Consider the following 16582-nt stretch of genomic DNA (forward strand, 5'->3'; position numbering starts at 1 on the left):
AAAATAGGTTGCAGCGTCATCTTGGGCTCTGTGGTTCCTTTGAAGTGATTTGGATTCCTCGTATTAGACATGACTGTACAAGTAGAACTTGGTTCATTATTTTGGATAAGAAACTGGACATTTGGAATAAAGCGACTTAGGTTGTGTAATGTGATCTGCAGCAGTTCGCCTGTGGGTGGGTATAGCTGATAGAAATATAAAAGCTGCTATATGCGCATTCCTTTACTATACCGTAACAGGAGTGTCAAGTTGATTTTTGGAACAGATGACACACAAAGGAAGTAACATGGGACGGCAGTGAATAAAAGCCTAGATACATTTCATATTCTATCACGTCAACATAATGCTGTGTGGGTAACTGTGAATAGGGGTCTCTAAAAAGGGATATTACTGTTACTGTGATTTTGTCCATCTGGACAAAGACAAAGGAATGTTCTGAGACTTAAACTGGCTGGTAAATTCAGGAGTGGTATATAAGATGGGGGTCTTTTGGCCAGAAGCTTCTGTCATCTCTTTGAAGCTGGGGGAGCTAGTGCAGGTCATTGTCATTGGAGTTGTGTTGCAGAAATTTCTATGACTGAAAATGGGTTTTATTCACCTGAATGGGGCTTGCAGAAATCCATGTGCTTGCCGCCCCATGAACGCAACTGATTTTCAGTTATGGAAATTTCTGTAACAAAATCCAGTGGGTGAAGGCAGATTTATGTTCTGCGGATGCTGAGTTATAACCTCAACCGGAGCCGCATTTGGATCTCTGTTGGTTGCTACTGGATTGTCAGTGGCTAGTCAAGAAACCCATCTCAGTCACAAGAGTTTAGCCCTATATTGCAATGCTAAATGTGGCTTTGCATTCTGAAAAAGTTTTCTTTTTTGTTTTTAGTTCTGCCGCAGCTGAGCTGCTATAAGACAGTGGGACAATAAATTTGCGGTACAAAAGATGACTGTCCATTTCCTGGTGTGAACACGTATTTAGTCAGCGGGGAATGATGAGAGGTTTGAGCTCTGAAGCCTGAAAGGTGCAGATGTGGGTGGATGATCAGGCACTTTCTGTGGCTTCTAGGTGACAGTATTGGTATACATATCTCGACCAGTAAAGTCTGTTCAGCAGCATATAAAGACCATTTGGACTTATTGGGAGCCACAGGCGTCGGTGCTTTGTGCACAGGGCTCTGCTGCATGAATGAACTACTCTGGAACCAGTGGTATACCTTCCATTTAGGCAAACCACAATTTCTTTGGGGATCAGGGGAGAGGGAGGCAGCGCTGAACTCCTTCTTCTATTCCTGATGTTGCATTTTCCAGCAGTCACCACAAGGGGGAGCTTAGAGCAAAGAGTTTGTTACAGCTTCCATTGCATTCAGTGGCAACAGTATATATTCCTATGCACTAAGCTCCCCCTAGTGGTGGCTTCAGGCAGGCAGTTTTATAATATACTGTATAATACACAGTATGACATCTGTATGGGGAGATTTATCAATGTATTTATGCAATGCATTGAGAAATATGGTGTTCGGAATGCACACTATATTTATGAAGCACCTGTTCCACTTTTTCTGACAGAAGCACTTTTATTTTCATTAAAAAATCAAATAAAAATTTCGGCAGAAATCTCATGAAGGGGGCAAACACTAAGTTTTGCTATGGAGACCTATGAGGTCTGTGTACACCCCTCTGGAATAAAACAATGCGAAATGACAGTGTACCTATATTGTAAAGTTCTTGTGCCCAAAATCATCTTGTATTTCACTGTGTCTGCAAAAATTTAAAGAGTGTCAAACATTTACTGTTCAAATGGAGTTAAAGGGTGAGGCCCCGAACTGGAAACGCACAAAAATGGTGGCTTTGCTACTAGAAGGGTTATGTCACACACAGCTGTAAAAATACAATTACTGTTTAAAGGAGGGTGATCAAAGTTATATAAGCATTGAATAATCTGTGGTGTGTGAACTATGCATAAACATATCCAACATTTTATAGTGCCAAAAAGTGCATCCTTGGATTTTACAGTACATGAAAATATGAAGTGTGCAACTGTGAAAACATAGAAGCTCCTTCAAGCCACGAAAAATAGAATTGCAAGCGGCTTCCTGGGTTATGTACGATGACTATTTGTTGATTATTTTTTATTATGCTAGATATTAGAATATTAATAACATTGGAAATATCTCTAGGACTGAAGTCAACTTCCTAGTATTAGCAGCAAACTATATATCAGGGCTTTCCGCCTGGAAACCCTGGATAATGTTTCCCAAGTCCAAGCACAAATACAGAATAATTTACACCATTCCCTTTCCAAGTCTTATTTTCTCTTCCAGACACTCGGCTCATCTTACATTGGTGTTCCAAAAGTTTTAGATGGTCATTATCTGTAAACCTGCCAAGTAGAAGAGGGATTCCAGTGCAGATCCAAACGCTTAGTCTGATTAATTGGAGATATTTTTCCGGATGCTATAGACCTAAAACCTAAGAAGCCAAATATATTCCAGATGTTGGCCATTATTTAGGATGCATAGCTACATTTCCCTGACAGAATGCTTTGGACACCAGAAAACTTGTGACTCCATTGTCTAATTTAAGGTTGTTGAGAAATGGCTTCATCAATGTAGCTTTTGTTTTGGTAATGACTGGTATTTTGCATGGTGGCTACAAGAAGCAGATCTAGAAAGATATTAGAAGCGATTATCAGATTGGACTAGTGAGAACATGCATAATTGTGGCACTTAGAACTTGGAAATTACGATGATGCCCAAATGATGCTCAGAACTCTATAAAAGAGCCATATACTATTTGGATTCAGTGACCCATTTCATCCTGGGGCAAGTATCAACAAGCATTTTCTTGTCATTCCACCCTCAGCCAGCTGATACCTTGGGGGTGTTGGAGTGACAAGAGCCCGAGCAATATTCATAATTTGTCAGCCATATTTAATCATCTAGCCTACTTATACTGTATATCATGTAGTTTAGTTGTAAATTGAAAATACTGTATGGCCTCATGCACACGACCGTATTTGGTTTCCGTGTCCGTTCCGTTTTTTTTGTGGATAGGATGTGGACCCATTCATTTCAGTGGGTCCGCAAAAACGCGGACAGCACACCGTGTGCTGTCCGAATCAGTATGTCCGTTCCGTTGCTCTGCAAAAAAAATAGTGCATGTCCTATTTTTTTCTAGTTTGCGGACAAGGATAGGCATTATTATAATAGATCCGCAAAAAAAACTGATCCGCCCAAAAAAAACGGATGCCATACGGAACGTCATCCGTTTTTTTGCGGATCCGCAATTTGCGGACCTCAAAACACATACGGTCGTGTGCATGAGGCCTATGATTAAGGTCTACAGATAGTGTCATACATGCCACATATATTTACATAAATGTTCAACTGAAGTAGTGCACCAGAGGCTGAATTCCCCCATGTTTTGAACCGTAGAATATAATATAATTACTGTACATTGCATTACTTCCATATAGGGTATATGCACGTGATGCTTATTGCGTGTGGATATTCCTACAGAAATTACACAGCATAATTCAATGCCAGCTAAGTAGATGAGAATTTTTGTCATGTACAAGGTGCAGTGAAGATTTTGTATTGCAGTGCAAAGTGTGAGATCCGAAGCAAGTCTGTGTCAAAAATCTGCAACAAACTCCATAAGTAACACGTGTGTTTCTTTTTTGTTTCTTTTCTTGGGATTTGGTGCAGAAAAGCAGCGAAAACCACAAGAAAATCTGCACCGAAAATCGCATAAAGTATACTGCTATGTGCATATACCATTAGAGCACAGCTTAAAATGACTGTCCATTAAGGAGGTGAAAATGATATGTACCATAGGCATCATAGGCCTGGGGCCTCCATTTTCCCCTGACCCCCCCAATAGTTATTTTTTTTTCTGTATGAAGAGGCTGCAGAGTGCTCACGGAGTATTGCAGCCTTTTCCTAAGCTATGAGACATCACATTTATTGGTCACATGGCATCTCAATCCCATCCAAATAGATAGGGCAGAGCTGCGATACCAAGCACAGATATTATCAAATGGACAGTGCTGTGCTTGGTAAGCAACGAGGAGGCCGCAGCGCTCACTGGAGCCCATAATCTCCTCAAACTGCTGGTTGGACCCCACTAATCTCATATTGATGACCTATCCTGAGGATAAGCCATCAATATGTAAATCCCGAAGCAACGTATGTTACATATATATCAATCTGCTCAGCTTCTCCTGCTCTATAACATGCTGCCTGCAGATTGGATTGCATTTAAAGGGAACCTGTCAGTGGCAAAACCCATCCCAAACCGCCAGCAGTACCTTCAAGTAGCTGGCAGTGAGTTTCGAATGATGATTTTCTTACTGAATTCTGATGAGGCAGAAGTAGGAAAAACGTTCTTTTATCCCCCGTCCGCGCTATTTTCCAGTCAAGCTTGAAGTCAAGGGGGCAGCGGCCTCTTTGCTTCAAGTCAAGGTAACCGCGCCCCCTTTCCTGCCCCTTCTCTGTGGCTGACAGCACTTATGCCAGACAGCCGGCTGTCAGTCACAGCGAAGGGGTAGGGAAGGGGGCGCGGTTACCTTGACTTGAAGCAAAGAGGCCGCTGCCCCCTTGACTTCAAGCTTGACTGGAAAATAGCGCGGACGGGGGATAAAAGAACGTTTTTCATACTTTTGCCTTATCAGAATGCAGTAAGATAATCCTCATTTGAAACTCACTGCCGGCTACTTGAAGGTACTGCTGGCGGTTTGGGATGGGTTTTGCCGCTGACGGGTTCCCTTTAAATTACTTTTGGCTTTATATTTATTGGGTGACTCCTCTGGTGCATCCCACAATATTTCTAAGGTGCTGGATTCCAGAAGTGATTCTTTTTTAGAACTTGAAGGATGTTTCATCAGAGACTCTGAATTTATTTAGGCATGATCATGACGACTTATTACAGGGACCATTTACCCTCACACACTTCCCACCACACAGTTGCATCTGCTCTTTCTTGAATATGGTATATCTGCCTCCACATTGCCACTTTAGTCCAGCCATATACCTGTACATGACATCCCAGTAACAGTAGGTAGTCTACCTTCAGCTGTGTGTGTAGAAAAGGACCAAGATGGAGAGCTCGGAATAGCTTGTAGTGGCTAGAAAATATATTTTTAAAACCACAAGTAACATTACAAAAAAGGCTTACTGAGTGACTTACTGAGTGTGTGTGTGTGTGTGTGTATATATATATATATATATATATATATATATATATATATATATATATATATATATATATATATATATATAAAAAATCATGTTTCTTATGGAACTTTCAATGCAAAAAAAATCCCTGTAAATCATTAAAAAGTTTAATTAATAAAACTTTTATTGAAAACCTGAACAGGATGTTTTAGCACTTCCAGTAGAAAAGTAAGGGCATACTGGCCTAAACAATTCAGCAGAAAAGCTCACCCAAACTTAGTAATTACACAGATTTTGAATATAGCAACAAGATTAACCCATTATTACAGGGGATGTCTATTAGCACTCCTAATCCATTGTTAAATCATAGCCCAAGGATATTTCAAGTGCAGGAAACCATTAAAAATACTTTTTTCATTTTGATCCATCAAATTCCTTCATTACCTAAACATGTTATAGTGATCGAGGTAATGCTTTGACCAAAGCTAGACAACACTTAATTAGATATTCAGCTATGTCTCTTTTTAGTATTCTACAACAATACCTCCATTGACCACCTGTCTGTTTAACATCAAAGGGTCCCCAGATCAGTCACTACATGTAATTTGTTTTGCCCTTGCTACAAACTTCAGAAGTTCTTTAGATATTCTATACCTGTGCGGTCAGTTATACATATTTCCTTCTATCCCAGTTCATGCTTCCTCCTTCCCCAAATATTTTTACCAAAAACTCTGGACAATCAAACTTTTTACAGTCAAGCTGAAAAACAAAAAAGTATATTTGTCTCATTTTCATTAGACACTGGCTAAAACCATCGACAACATGGCTGTTTATGGATAATTCAGAATCTATTACATTTTGTAGTTCATCCCAGGAGTATCACGTTTGCCATTAAAACTGAGATTCTCAAATATTTTTAATAACAAGGTTGCTGTACACTCCCAACTTCTACTCTGTTTTATGAAAGCAGCTTAAATTCGTCTTGAGAAGTGACCATATCCCCCGCCATTCTCCCATACCCAAATTAAAATAACAAAAAAGTTACCTAATACTTCCTGTGGCCGAGCTGAACATTGGCAGCCATCTCACCCTGCAAAATTGTATTTACACTTCTTTCACATTAAATTTCTCTTGTGTGGAGATCCATTAGGACCACTTTGATCAACCATGACTGTTACTTACTGTATGTCTTACCAATATTTGCATAAAAAATGATGTGTGTAAAGATAACGTCACAGCCTGACCTTTGTTCAGTTAGTCCTATCACTGGGTCCTGTAATTGTGTGTCTGATAAATGGGCAAACTTGACAAAATGAAGCCTCTCGATGAGATGGGTCTTTGCAGGCTCCATTACTGCTTCTTTATGTACTGGATAATGGTTGCCTACAGAGCTTTTTGGGGTCTGTAGGCAGAGGCAGACTGGCCATAAACATTAGAGGGAAATTTCCCGGTGGTCCGAAGCCCAGAGGGCTTCCCAAGCCCTTCTCTTTGCTGATATCCAGGTACATAATGAGTTTTCTGCAGTAATTAATGCTGTAAGAATCAGGCACTCATGTACCCAGCCAGCGACAGGACATGCCCTCCTAAATTCAACAGCTCTGGCTCACATCTCACTTCATAAGCCACCTGCTCCATATCCTTATCGGAGACAACTGTAGGAGGATAGAAGATGGCAGCTATTAATGGTCACCTCAGAGGGGGACAGCTTTTTGAGAAATTTATTGTGCTGCACTGTGTGATGGGATGTTTACTGCTGATCATCCTACTTGTGTTGTCCTGCCTTCTGTCAGTTTGGACCTACCTACAACATGGGGCTAATTCTAGTTTTAATTTTTTGTTGTTGTTTTTTGGGCCACTTTGTTTCCAGTCCACCCCTGTCTGTAGGTAATAATCTAGGGTGCATTAACTGTACATAAATGGCATTTGATCATTTAGAATTCTCAGGCAGCCTAGTATATTATATAGGACTATGCGGTCATCAGATTTATATGCTCTTATTTAATTATGCATTATGTAGGCATTGCTTCTTGTCTGCAGCACAAACCAAAAGGTCTTTGTAGATATTCTCCAACATTTCCTGTTAGTTGTTACATTGATGTACAAACTAATATTGGAATGAGCAAGGGAAAGTTTACAGGATGTGATAAGAAGTTACAACAGACAGATGACGGGTCAGGAAGCGGTTTTCATCAGTTTTGATTGGTAATATAATAGGAAAAAATATGCTCCTTGTGAAACCTAAGGAAAGCTTTATTGTTCATTTATTATTTGGATATTACCAGTACATTTTGTCTGGTACTTTCCTACTTCACATAAATACATCTTCTAGAGTTTCCAGTATTTTAGTATTACTTTTGTATAAGGTAACCCTCATTTATACCTGATGAAGAGCTTTGTGGTCAATCAATATGAAGTGCTGCAACTTGTTAGTACGTGCTACATTAACGTATACTGGTTTAAAAGTTCTAGTCAATCCTCTTATCCATAGTGACAATATTTACTGACATCATTTATTAATATTGCATTGTTTTGTGTGTAGGAATAAGAATGCTATACATTACATCTGGGAGACAATAGCACATGTACATTACTATAAAGCAGCATTTTGTTATGACATCATAGGTTACCATGTGTTATTTGTTACCAATGTTTCAAAGACCAGTGTTCATAAGGGGTGGGAGGCTTAATTCCTTTTAATAGATTTGAGAGGTACACAGTCCCAAGCTTGTGACTTGGTAATCCCACATTTAGACCTGTTGAGGCATGCGATTCTCTGAATATCTATTTACCATTTTATAAATTTGAGTAGCAACAAAGTAGAATTTATTATTCTGTGAGATTATTACAATTTATTACCATTGTGATGGGGAAAAACGTGACTGTTCTTTGAACTAATTTTCTTCAAATATATTAATATATGAAACGTTGTTCTTGTGTGCCTTCTGGTAGTTACATGGTAAATGCCACCTGATATGTTAAACTTTTGTGTTGTATTTTCTGTTCTTTTGCAGTTATAAGGTTGGCTTTAGACCTAGGTATGTAACCTCCTACAAAGTTGTGACTGAGCTGGAATGGAGGTGCTGCCCTGGTTTTAAGGGTGAAGATTGCAAAGAGGGCCCTGCTGACAAAGCCAAGCAGACCCCTATACATACTCCTCGGCCAAGTGGGGGGAAGAGTGACCCAGGTAAGAAATGTTTTAGAATGTACAAACTTATCAGTTGGTAAATATTCTTTTTGTCACATTCAGGCAATTAAGAAATACCAGTTGGTGCCATAATAGAACTTGTTCAGTACTAAAATGATAAATTGTCCCCTATTACTTTTGTATTCTGTAGCTAATATATACTGCCATAAATGGCCCATGCAGGCTGCTGATGGCACCGCAGGGTATTTGATGTTGCAGTTATTCCAAAGTAACCACCAAATATAATACGTATAGAAGAAACCAAGGCAGCACACAGGTATTCGTGAAAATAAGGGTGTTTATTCCCCCATGTGAAGACAACGTTTAAGCTCTCTCTATGGAGCCTTTGTCAAGCCATAACTTTCAGTGCAAACACAGGTGCTTAAATAGCATACAAAATTGTTGTGCAATTTACATGATTATAATCCAATTAATGTACAAAATCATGATAAAAAAGTGAATAAAAATTATACAAATTCATAATCTCCATATAATAATCAAGCCTTAAACATGATCAATCTGTGTCCAAATTGTGATCGATAAACAAATCATAACTAGATAGATATAGTATAAAAACATAGTGATTACTCATTACTTACAGGTGACCATGATTGTGTAATTTATAAAAAAAACAATAAAGAACAATTGATATCTCACATACTCTGGAAGACAGCAGGATGCGTCCGGAACTTGGAAATGCGCATGCGCGGGACACAATTCGTACCGCAAGACTTTCTCTAATAGGCAGAGATCGGCAGCCCACAACAAAGATGGCAACACGGCAGCAGCGGCGCAACGAGCATGCTCACTCCCACACATGGGCGGGCACGGATCAGCTGGCAGCAACATCATGTGTTCAATCACATGATGTACACACATCAATACGTCACGGGCTAATCTTAATCTCACATTCTGGCTTATATTAACATAGAAAACAGTGGGTCCAGTGGTTTTGATCAAAACGGTGGGAAAACCCACTCTCAAGTTTCACCGCCTCCTCCTCATAGTAATAAAATGTAATGCCTTCCACATCCATGCATCATAGACATTCATGCATATAACTCATATGCCCGCAGCCTCCAACTGTGACCCAATCAAAGGCACCAGGCATTTGAGGCAACTGCAGACATAGACGCCACCGTGAGGAGGCCCCATGTCACAGTCGCCCCCCTATGAGAGAACACACGCATGTCAACCATACTCCACATGTGTCCCGCCATCGGTCCCCGTCCAGCCACATGTTGATCTGGAAGAGTCACGCTCCAGATCGCCACTGCCACCCAGTCCCATCCATGATATCGGGCCACAGATCTCTGCACTTAAGTCATGCATATTTAACACAAATACATATCAGTAATATACACTATTTTAATGCCGGTAGGTCCTGCAATCTTCCCGTATTCAGAGATAATCCAATTGTAGAGTGTAACTTCACGTTCATCTACAAACAAATAGAGAGACAATATTAATAATCAACTTATGGTATAGCGATTGCACTTATAAACAACCTCACACAAGGGACAAGTACAATTTTTCAGAACCCCACATATATTTGGCAACAGGGAATGTTACAGGGTCACCTACATTAATGACAAAAATACAAGAAGGGAAACAAATAAGACTAAGAGAGTCAAACCACCCTAAAATCTACATTGAGCCCCATTGGTTTCAGAGTCTTAAGCTCAAAAATCCAATAAAGCTCCCTTCTTTTGAGACGTATCATTCTGTCCCCACCCCGTCTGGGTAAGGGCACTTGTTCAAGTATCCTAAATTTAAGATCCCATTCTACATGTCCTACTTCTGTAAAATGCTTAGGTACAGGTAAATCCAGCCTCTTTTTTCTGATGGTATATCTGTGCTGGTTTAACCTTGTTTTGACATCCCAGGTTGTTTCCCCAACATACCATAATCCACAAGGGCAAGATAATAAATAAATCACATATGTTGAATCACATGTCAAATATTGCTTTATCCGAACTGTCTTCCCAGAGGCTGGATTCACAAATGAGTCCCCCTTAAGCATATAGGAGCAGTTCACACAATTGCAGCACAGATAGCAGCCCTTGCGAGTAGAGCCAAAATACGTGCTGCAATCCACCCTAGCAGAGCCAACATCAGACCTAACTAGTTTATCTCCTAAATTACGGCTTCGCCGAAAGGAGAAGAGAGGAGGAACTTTAAATTCTTCTATATTGTCGAAACCACTGGCTAAAATCGACCAGTGTTTCCTGACAACAGAAGACACCTGAGGGCTACTGATGCAATAATCCGTCACCAGCGGTATCCTAAGTGAGGACTCTTTAGATCTCACAGGGTCTCCATCCCTCATCCTGACTTGGGTTTTATGAATACTCTCTGAAATAAGTTTTTTGGGGTAACCCCAGGCCCTAAATTTTCCAGCCATATCCAATAGACGTTGATCCCTCACCGACTATCCTAGCTACCCGCAGCATCTGGCTTAGGGGCAGAGAATCAATCATCGGTCTCGGATGATGACTCTCATATCTGACAAGGGTGTTCTTATCCGTAGGTTTCACAAAGAGGTCAGTGACCAGGGTATCACCCTGAAACGCCACCCCTGTATCCAAAAATTGTAATTTCTCATGAGAGTACATCAGGGTAAATTTGACACTAGCGTCAATCTGATTCAAAAATGAATGGAAAGCCATGATGTCCTCTGTGGCGCCCACCCATATCAAAAAAACATCATCTATGTAGCGCCACCACCCCAGCACATGGCTGAAGTGGCGGCACCCATAGATGTAGGAGTCTTCCAAATACGTCATGTATATATTTGCATAAGTGGGCACCACATTGGACCCCATCGCGGTCCCCCTTAACTGTACATAATAATCATCCCGAAAAAGGAAATAATTCTTGCATAAAATAAATCTCAGCAAGTCAAGCAGGAACATTCTGCATTCCTCTGTGTAACTCGTTCGGAATAAACATAGTTCCACTGCATGGAGCCCTAACTCGTGCTCGATTGACGTGTATAGGCTACACACGTCAAACGAAGCGAGAATGGCTCCATCTGGGACCCTCAGATCTTTGATCTTCATCAGAAAATCATGTGTATCTTTGATATAGGATCTAGCGGACACCGCAAAAGGTTGCAAGATCCTATCCAAAAAAATGGCCGGGTTACAAAACAGAGACCCCCTGCCGGATACAATGGACCGGCCCGGGGGAGCCCGCAAATTCTTGTGTATTTTTGGAAGAGTGTATAGTATGGGAGTTATCGGTTTTTCACAAAATAGATAACTACACAACTTCTCGTCTATAATGCCACCAGATTTAGCCTGTGTCAACATATCCCTGAGTTCCCTCAGTAGACTGAATTTTGGGTCATTGGAGACCCGCTGATATACATTTATATCTGCCAATTGTGTCAAAATTTCTTGCACGTAGTGATCTGTGTCCATTACCACAACCCCACCACCTTTGTCAGCAGACTTGATGGTGAGGCTGTGGTCCGCAGACAGATCACTGATGGCCCTGATATCATCAGAAGTTAAATTAGCCCGGCTCAAGGAGAGAGCTGAAACGTTGTCTTCACATGGGGGAATAAACACCCTTATTTTCACGAATACCTGTGTGCTGTCTTTGTTTCTTCTATACGTATCTACATTGGATCAAGTCCTTGGTCTGCTCCAAGGAATTGCACCGACGAGTGTGTGTGCTGCTCATCTACTTTTTTGCTTCATATCACCAAATATAATAGTTAAGGGCACCAGAGTAGAACTTTACTTCAGCCTATAATGGGAGTCATTTACAATGAATATGTACCTTCTGTGTTAGTCTTCAATTCTCATAATAGCCATGCATTGCTTTCTTAAAGACTGTTGTGTTCCTGTGTTAAATATATCAGTGTTTATTATTTCACCACAGAGCCAAATGGACAACAACATAAACCTTTGGATTCCAAGAGAGATTTTCAAGAATTGAATGAAGCACAAGAGAAAAAGATTCAGACTCTTGAAGAAGACCTACTCCGACTTACGCAGACCGTCATTGACTTGCAAACCTCTGTGTCCGGTGTAAATGAAAACTTGAAGATCACTGTTCAAGAAGACACCAGTAAATTTTTAAATACTTGGCTCAACAACTTGACACCAACAGCCAGTGCCACTGGTGGTAAGACGGAGTATTACTTACCAGGAAGTGCTGAGAAAGAGGACGGGCTAAAAGATCTAGTGTCTGAATTAACAAGTGCCCGAGAGGAACTTCAAAAGAAAACTGATCAAATTGAAGAACTAACCAGAAAAATCAATTTATATGAGGAACGTCTAATTGATATTGAAGAAATGTCCCGTCAGCCAACAGTAAAAACACCTGTTTCTATTAGCGATGATAAATTGGAAGCTCTGAGAAATGAGATGCTTGAGGGAATGGATAGAAAAATGGCTGATCTGAAAAACTCTTGTGATTATAAGCTGATTAATGTTCAACAACAATGTGAAGAGAACGAGCATAGCTGCGCCGAAGTCAAAGATTTTGTTCTTGAAAAAGAGACTGAACTCCGTAATGAAATAAACAAGTTAAAGTCTCAAATCCCAACTGTACCAAATAGTGGTTCAAATTGCTGTAAAGATGATATCGACACCATACTGAAGAACTTGGGTCAAAAAGTTGACAGAATTGCTGAAGCCAATGTGGCCCTCAATGCCCGATTAGACAATGAGGTACAGCGTTTGAGCACCTTAACACCAGAGAAGTCTTGGCTTGAAAAATTGAATGATTTAGAGTTCAAGGTCAATGTCTCGGAAAACAATGTAGAGCAACATTGCTTCTACATTGAAGACACATTAAGAGATTTAATTAACAGTAGTGTTGACAATGTGAACAATCTAATGGACTTGAAGCTTCAGTTATTGGAGAATAGGTTGGGCGATGCTAGCAGTAACCATGATCCTGCGGATTCCAGCAGCTCGATTGCCAGCTCTGTTTTTAATGAGGTCAGTGAATTGAAACATGTGGTGCAGAAGCTTGACAATGAATTGAAAGCTGCCTTACATGGCAAAGAAGGTTCTTTGGGTGACATTAATGGGTACAACAATAATTATGAAATTTTGATCCAGTCTCAGCTGGATAATGCACTTCTTTTAAAGTCGCTCACTGATACAATGCATGAAAAGTTTGAGTTACTACAAAACAAGACATCAGATTTGGAAGGATTGAAAACTGAGCTGGGAATGGTTAAAATGGATCTGTACAGGATTGAAGACAGTGTTGATTTATTGAATGATAAGTTTGATTCATTGAAAAACCAGGTGCATGATATTAACTCTACTGTCACTGATACACGGCTTGGCCTATCGGCAAAAGTTGATGTTGTCCAAAAACTTTTTGATACCTCTTCAGATTCTTCTACAAATAGTAACTGTTGTAACAATCTCCAAGATAATTTTGAAGTCCTAAAGCGTGAATTAACTGCTGACAAAGGGAAGTGCCCACAAAATTCTCAGGGAATTAGAACTGAACTTTCGAATATTGATGCCAGAGTTTCTAAGTTGGAAAATGTATGTGGAAAGTTGGACACTATCTCTGGCAGCCTGCAAAGGATTAAAGATGGGCTTAACAAACATGTAACCAGTTTATGGAACTGTATAAACAAGATCAATGGGACAATAAAGTCACATTCCAATGACATTTACGGAATGAAAAACTCTGTCCAGGTGTTCCAAACACAGATCGTCAAAATCACTAATGATTTACAAGATCTTAGCAAGAGCAAACCTGGAGAAGGTAGGAAATACAATGATTTGCAAAATAATAAGTATTTTATGTCCGTTCTGGGTTGAGTTTTTTTAAACCCAACTTGACAGCAGGAAATAAGTTATTACCGTAGTCTAAATTGTTCTTTTAGGTGATTGTACATTGTTAAATTTTATTAACTTTCTGGTTTATTTTTCTAATAAACCTACCTCTGGTAAAATCCAGTTGTACCGAGTTAGAAATGATATGCAGTAACTAATGAAATAGTATTAAAACTTGATCGAATTTTATTTAAAATTCATGTATTACCTTTCTTGCCAGAGGTTAAAGAATACATTCTAAATAACATGTAAAGCTTACAGCAGTGAGTAAGGCTACTTTTACACCAGTGTTTTTGCTGGATCCATCATGGATCAGTAAAAACTTTTCCATTCTGATAATACAACTGCCTGCATCCGTTCTGAACTGTATTATCTTTAACGTAGCCAAGACGGATCCGTCATGAACTCCATTTAAAGTCAATGGGGGACGGATCTGTTTTCTATGGTCAGAGAAAACGGATCCGTCCCCGTTGAATAACATTGTGTGTCAGGACGAATCCGTCTTGCTCCGCACCACATCGCAGACAGAAAAACGTTGCTTGCAGCATTATTCTGTCTGTGATGGGGAGGCAACCAAACAGAACAGAATGCATTCTGGTGCATCCTATTTTGTTTAGTTCAGTTTTGTCCCCACTGACAATGAATGGGGACAAAACGGAAGCTGTTTCCCCTGCTATTGAGATCCTATGACGGATCTCAATAGCGGAAAGGGAACGTGCGAAAGTAGCTTTAGCTTTACAACACTTCATGGGTACAATAAATTATTACTTTTACATCAAAAATATAATTCCCAACCCATGTTATATTGTATGTGTTTAGTATATTCATCTAAATGTGTTTACAAGTATACCCCTTCCCCTCCATATGCATTTTGGGTCTTAGTGACCAAGCAATTTTTTTTTTTTAAATTGTCACATTCTAAGAGCTATAACCTTTTCATTTATTTTTCTGTCATTGTAGCCGTATGAGGGCTTTTTTGTTTTTTGCGGGGCAAGTTGAAGGGTAATGTACCACCATTGCCTTCTTATTTAATACATACATAAATAACACGTTAAACGGGTTTTGCAGTTTGTTTAAACTGATGATCTATCCTTTGGTTAGATCATCAGCATCTGATCGGCGGGGTCCGAAACCCGGGACCCCCGCCAATCAGCTGTTTGAGAAGGCAGCGGAGCTCCAGTACCGCATGCCCAGTGACGTCACAACTAGTATCACTGGTCTGGGCGCGGCTAAGCTCTATTCAAGTCAACGGAGCTTAGCCGCGCCCAGGCCGGTTGATACTAGTCGCTGATCGGGTGTCGGACCCCCGCCGATCAGATGCTGATCTATCCAGAGCATAGATCATCAGTTTATACAAACTGCAGAACCCCTTTAACTTTATTCTCTGGGTAATATACAGTATCTCACAAAAGTGAGTACACCCCTCACATTTTTGTCAATATTTAATTATATCTTTTCATGGGACAACACTGAAGATATGACACTTTGATACGATGTAAAGCAGTCAGTGTACAGCTTGTATAACAGTGTAAATATGCTGTGCCTTCAAAATAACGCAACACACAGCCATTAATGTCTGAACCGCTGGCAACAAAAATGAGTACACCCCTAAGTGAAAACGGCCAAATTTTGCCCAAAGTGTCAATATTTTTTGTGCCTACCATTATTTTCCAGCACTGCCTTAACTCTCTTGGACATGGAGTTCACTAGAGCTTCACAGGTTACCTCTGGAATTCTCTTCCACTACTCCATGATGACATCATAGAGCTGGTAGATGTTAGAGACCCTGCACTCCTCCACCTTCCGTTTGTGGATGCCCCACAAATGCTCAATAGGGTTTAGGTCTGGAGAAATGCTTGGCCCGTCCAGCACCCTTTACCCTCAGTTTCTTTAGCAAGGCAGTGGTCGTCTTGTAAGTGTATTTGGGGTCGTTACCATTTTGGAATACTGCCCTGTGGCCCAGTTTCCTAAGGGAGGGGATCATGCTCTGCCTTAGTATGTCACAGTACATATTGGCATTCGTGGTTCCCTCAATAAATTGTAGCTACCCACAGCTGTCAGCATTCATACACCCCCAAACCATGACACTCCCACCACTATGCTTGACTGTAGGCAAGAGGCACTTGTCTTTGTACTCCTCACCTGGTTGCTGCCACACACGCTTGACACTAAATAAGTTTATCTTGGTCTCATCAGACCACAGGACATTGTTCCAGTAATCCATATCCTTAGTCTGCTTGTCTTCCGCAAACTGTTTGCGGGCTTTCTTGTGCATCATCTTTAACCACTTCACACCCGGCCATTTGCCCCCTTCCTGACCAGACCTAATTTTGCAAATCTGACATATCTCACTTTATGTGGTAATAACTTTGTTACGCTTTTACTTATCCAAGTCATTCAGAGATTGTTTT

The 16582-nt window shown here is 40.3% G+C and overlaps 1 protein-coding gene across 1 annotated transcript in view; it reads left to right on the plus strand.

Annotated features, from left to right (window-relative positions):
* Positions 1 to 16582, plus strand: part of EMILIN2 (elastin microfibril interfacer 2) — an 81021-nt gene that overhangs the window by 30804 nt on the left and 33635 nt on the right. Inside the window, exons 3-4 of the mRNA XM_040431959.1 lie at positions 8180 to 8352; positions 12244 to 14100. Of these exons, the coding sequence (XP_040287893.1) occupies positions 8180 to 8352; positions 12244 to 14100 (2030 nt within the window). The remainder of the gene's footprint in view (positions 1 to 8179; positions 8353 to 12243; positions 14101 to 16582) is intronic.

This window comes from Bufo bufo, chromosome 5, assembly GCF_905171765.1.
Source record: "Bufo bufo chromosome 5, aBufBuf1.1, whole genome shotgun sequence".
Lineage (NCBI taxonomy): Eukaryota > Metazoa > Chordata > Amphibia > Anura > Bufonidae > Bufo > Bufo bufo.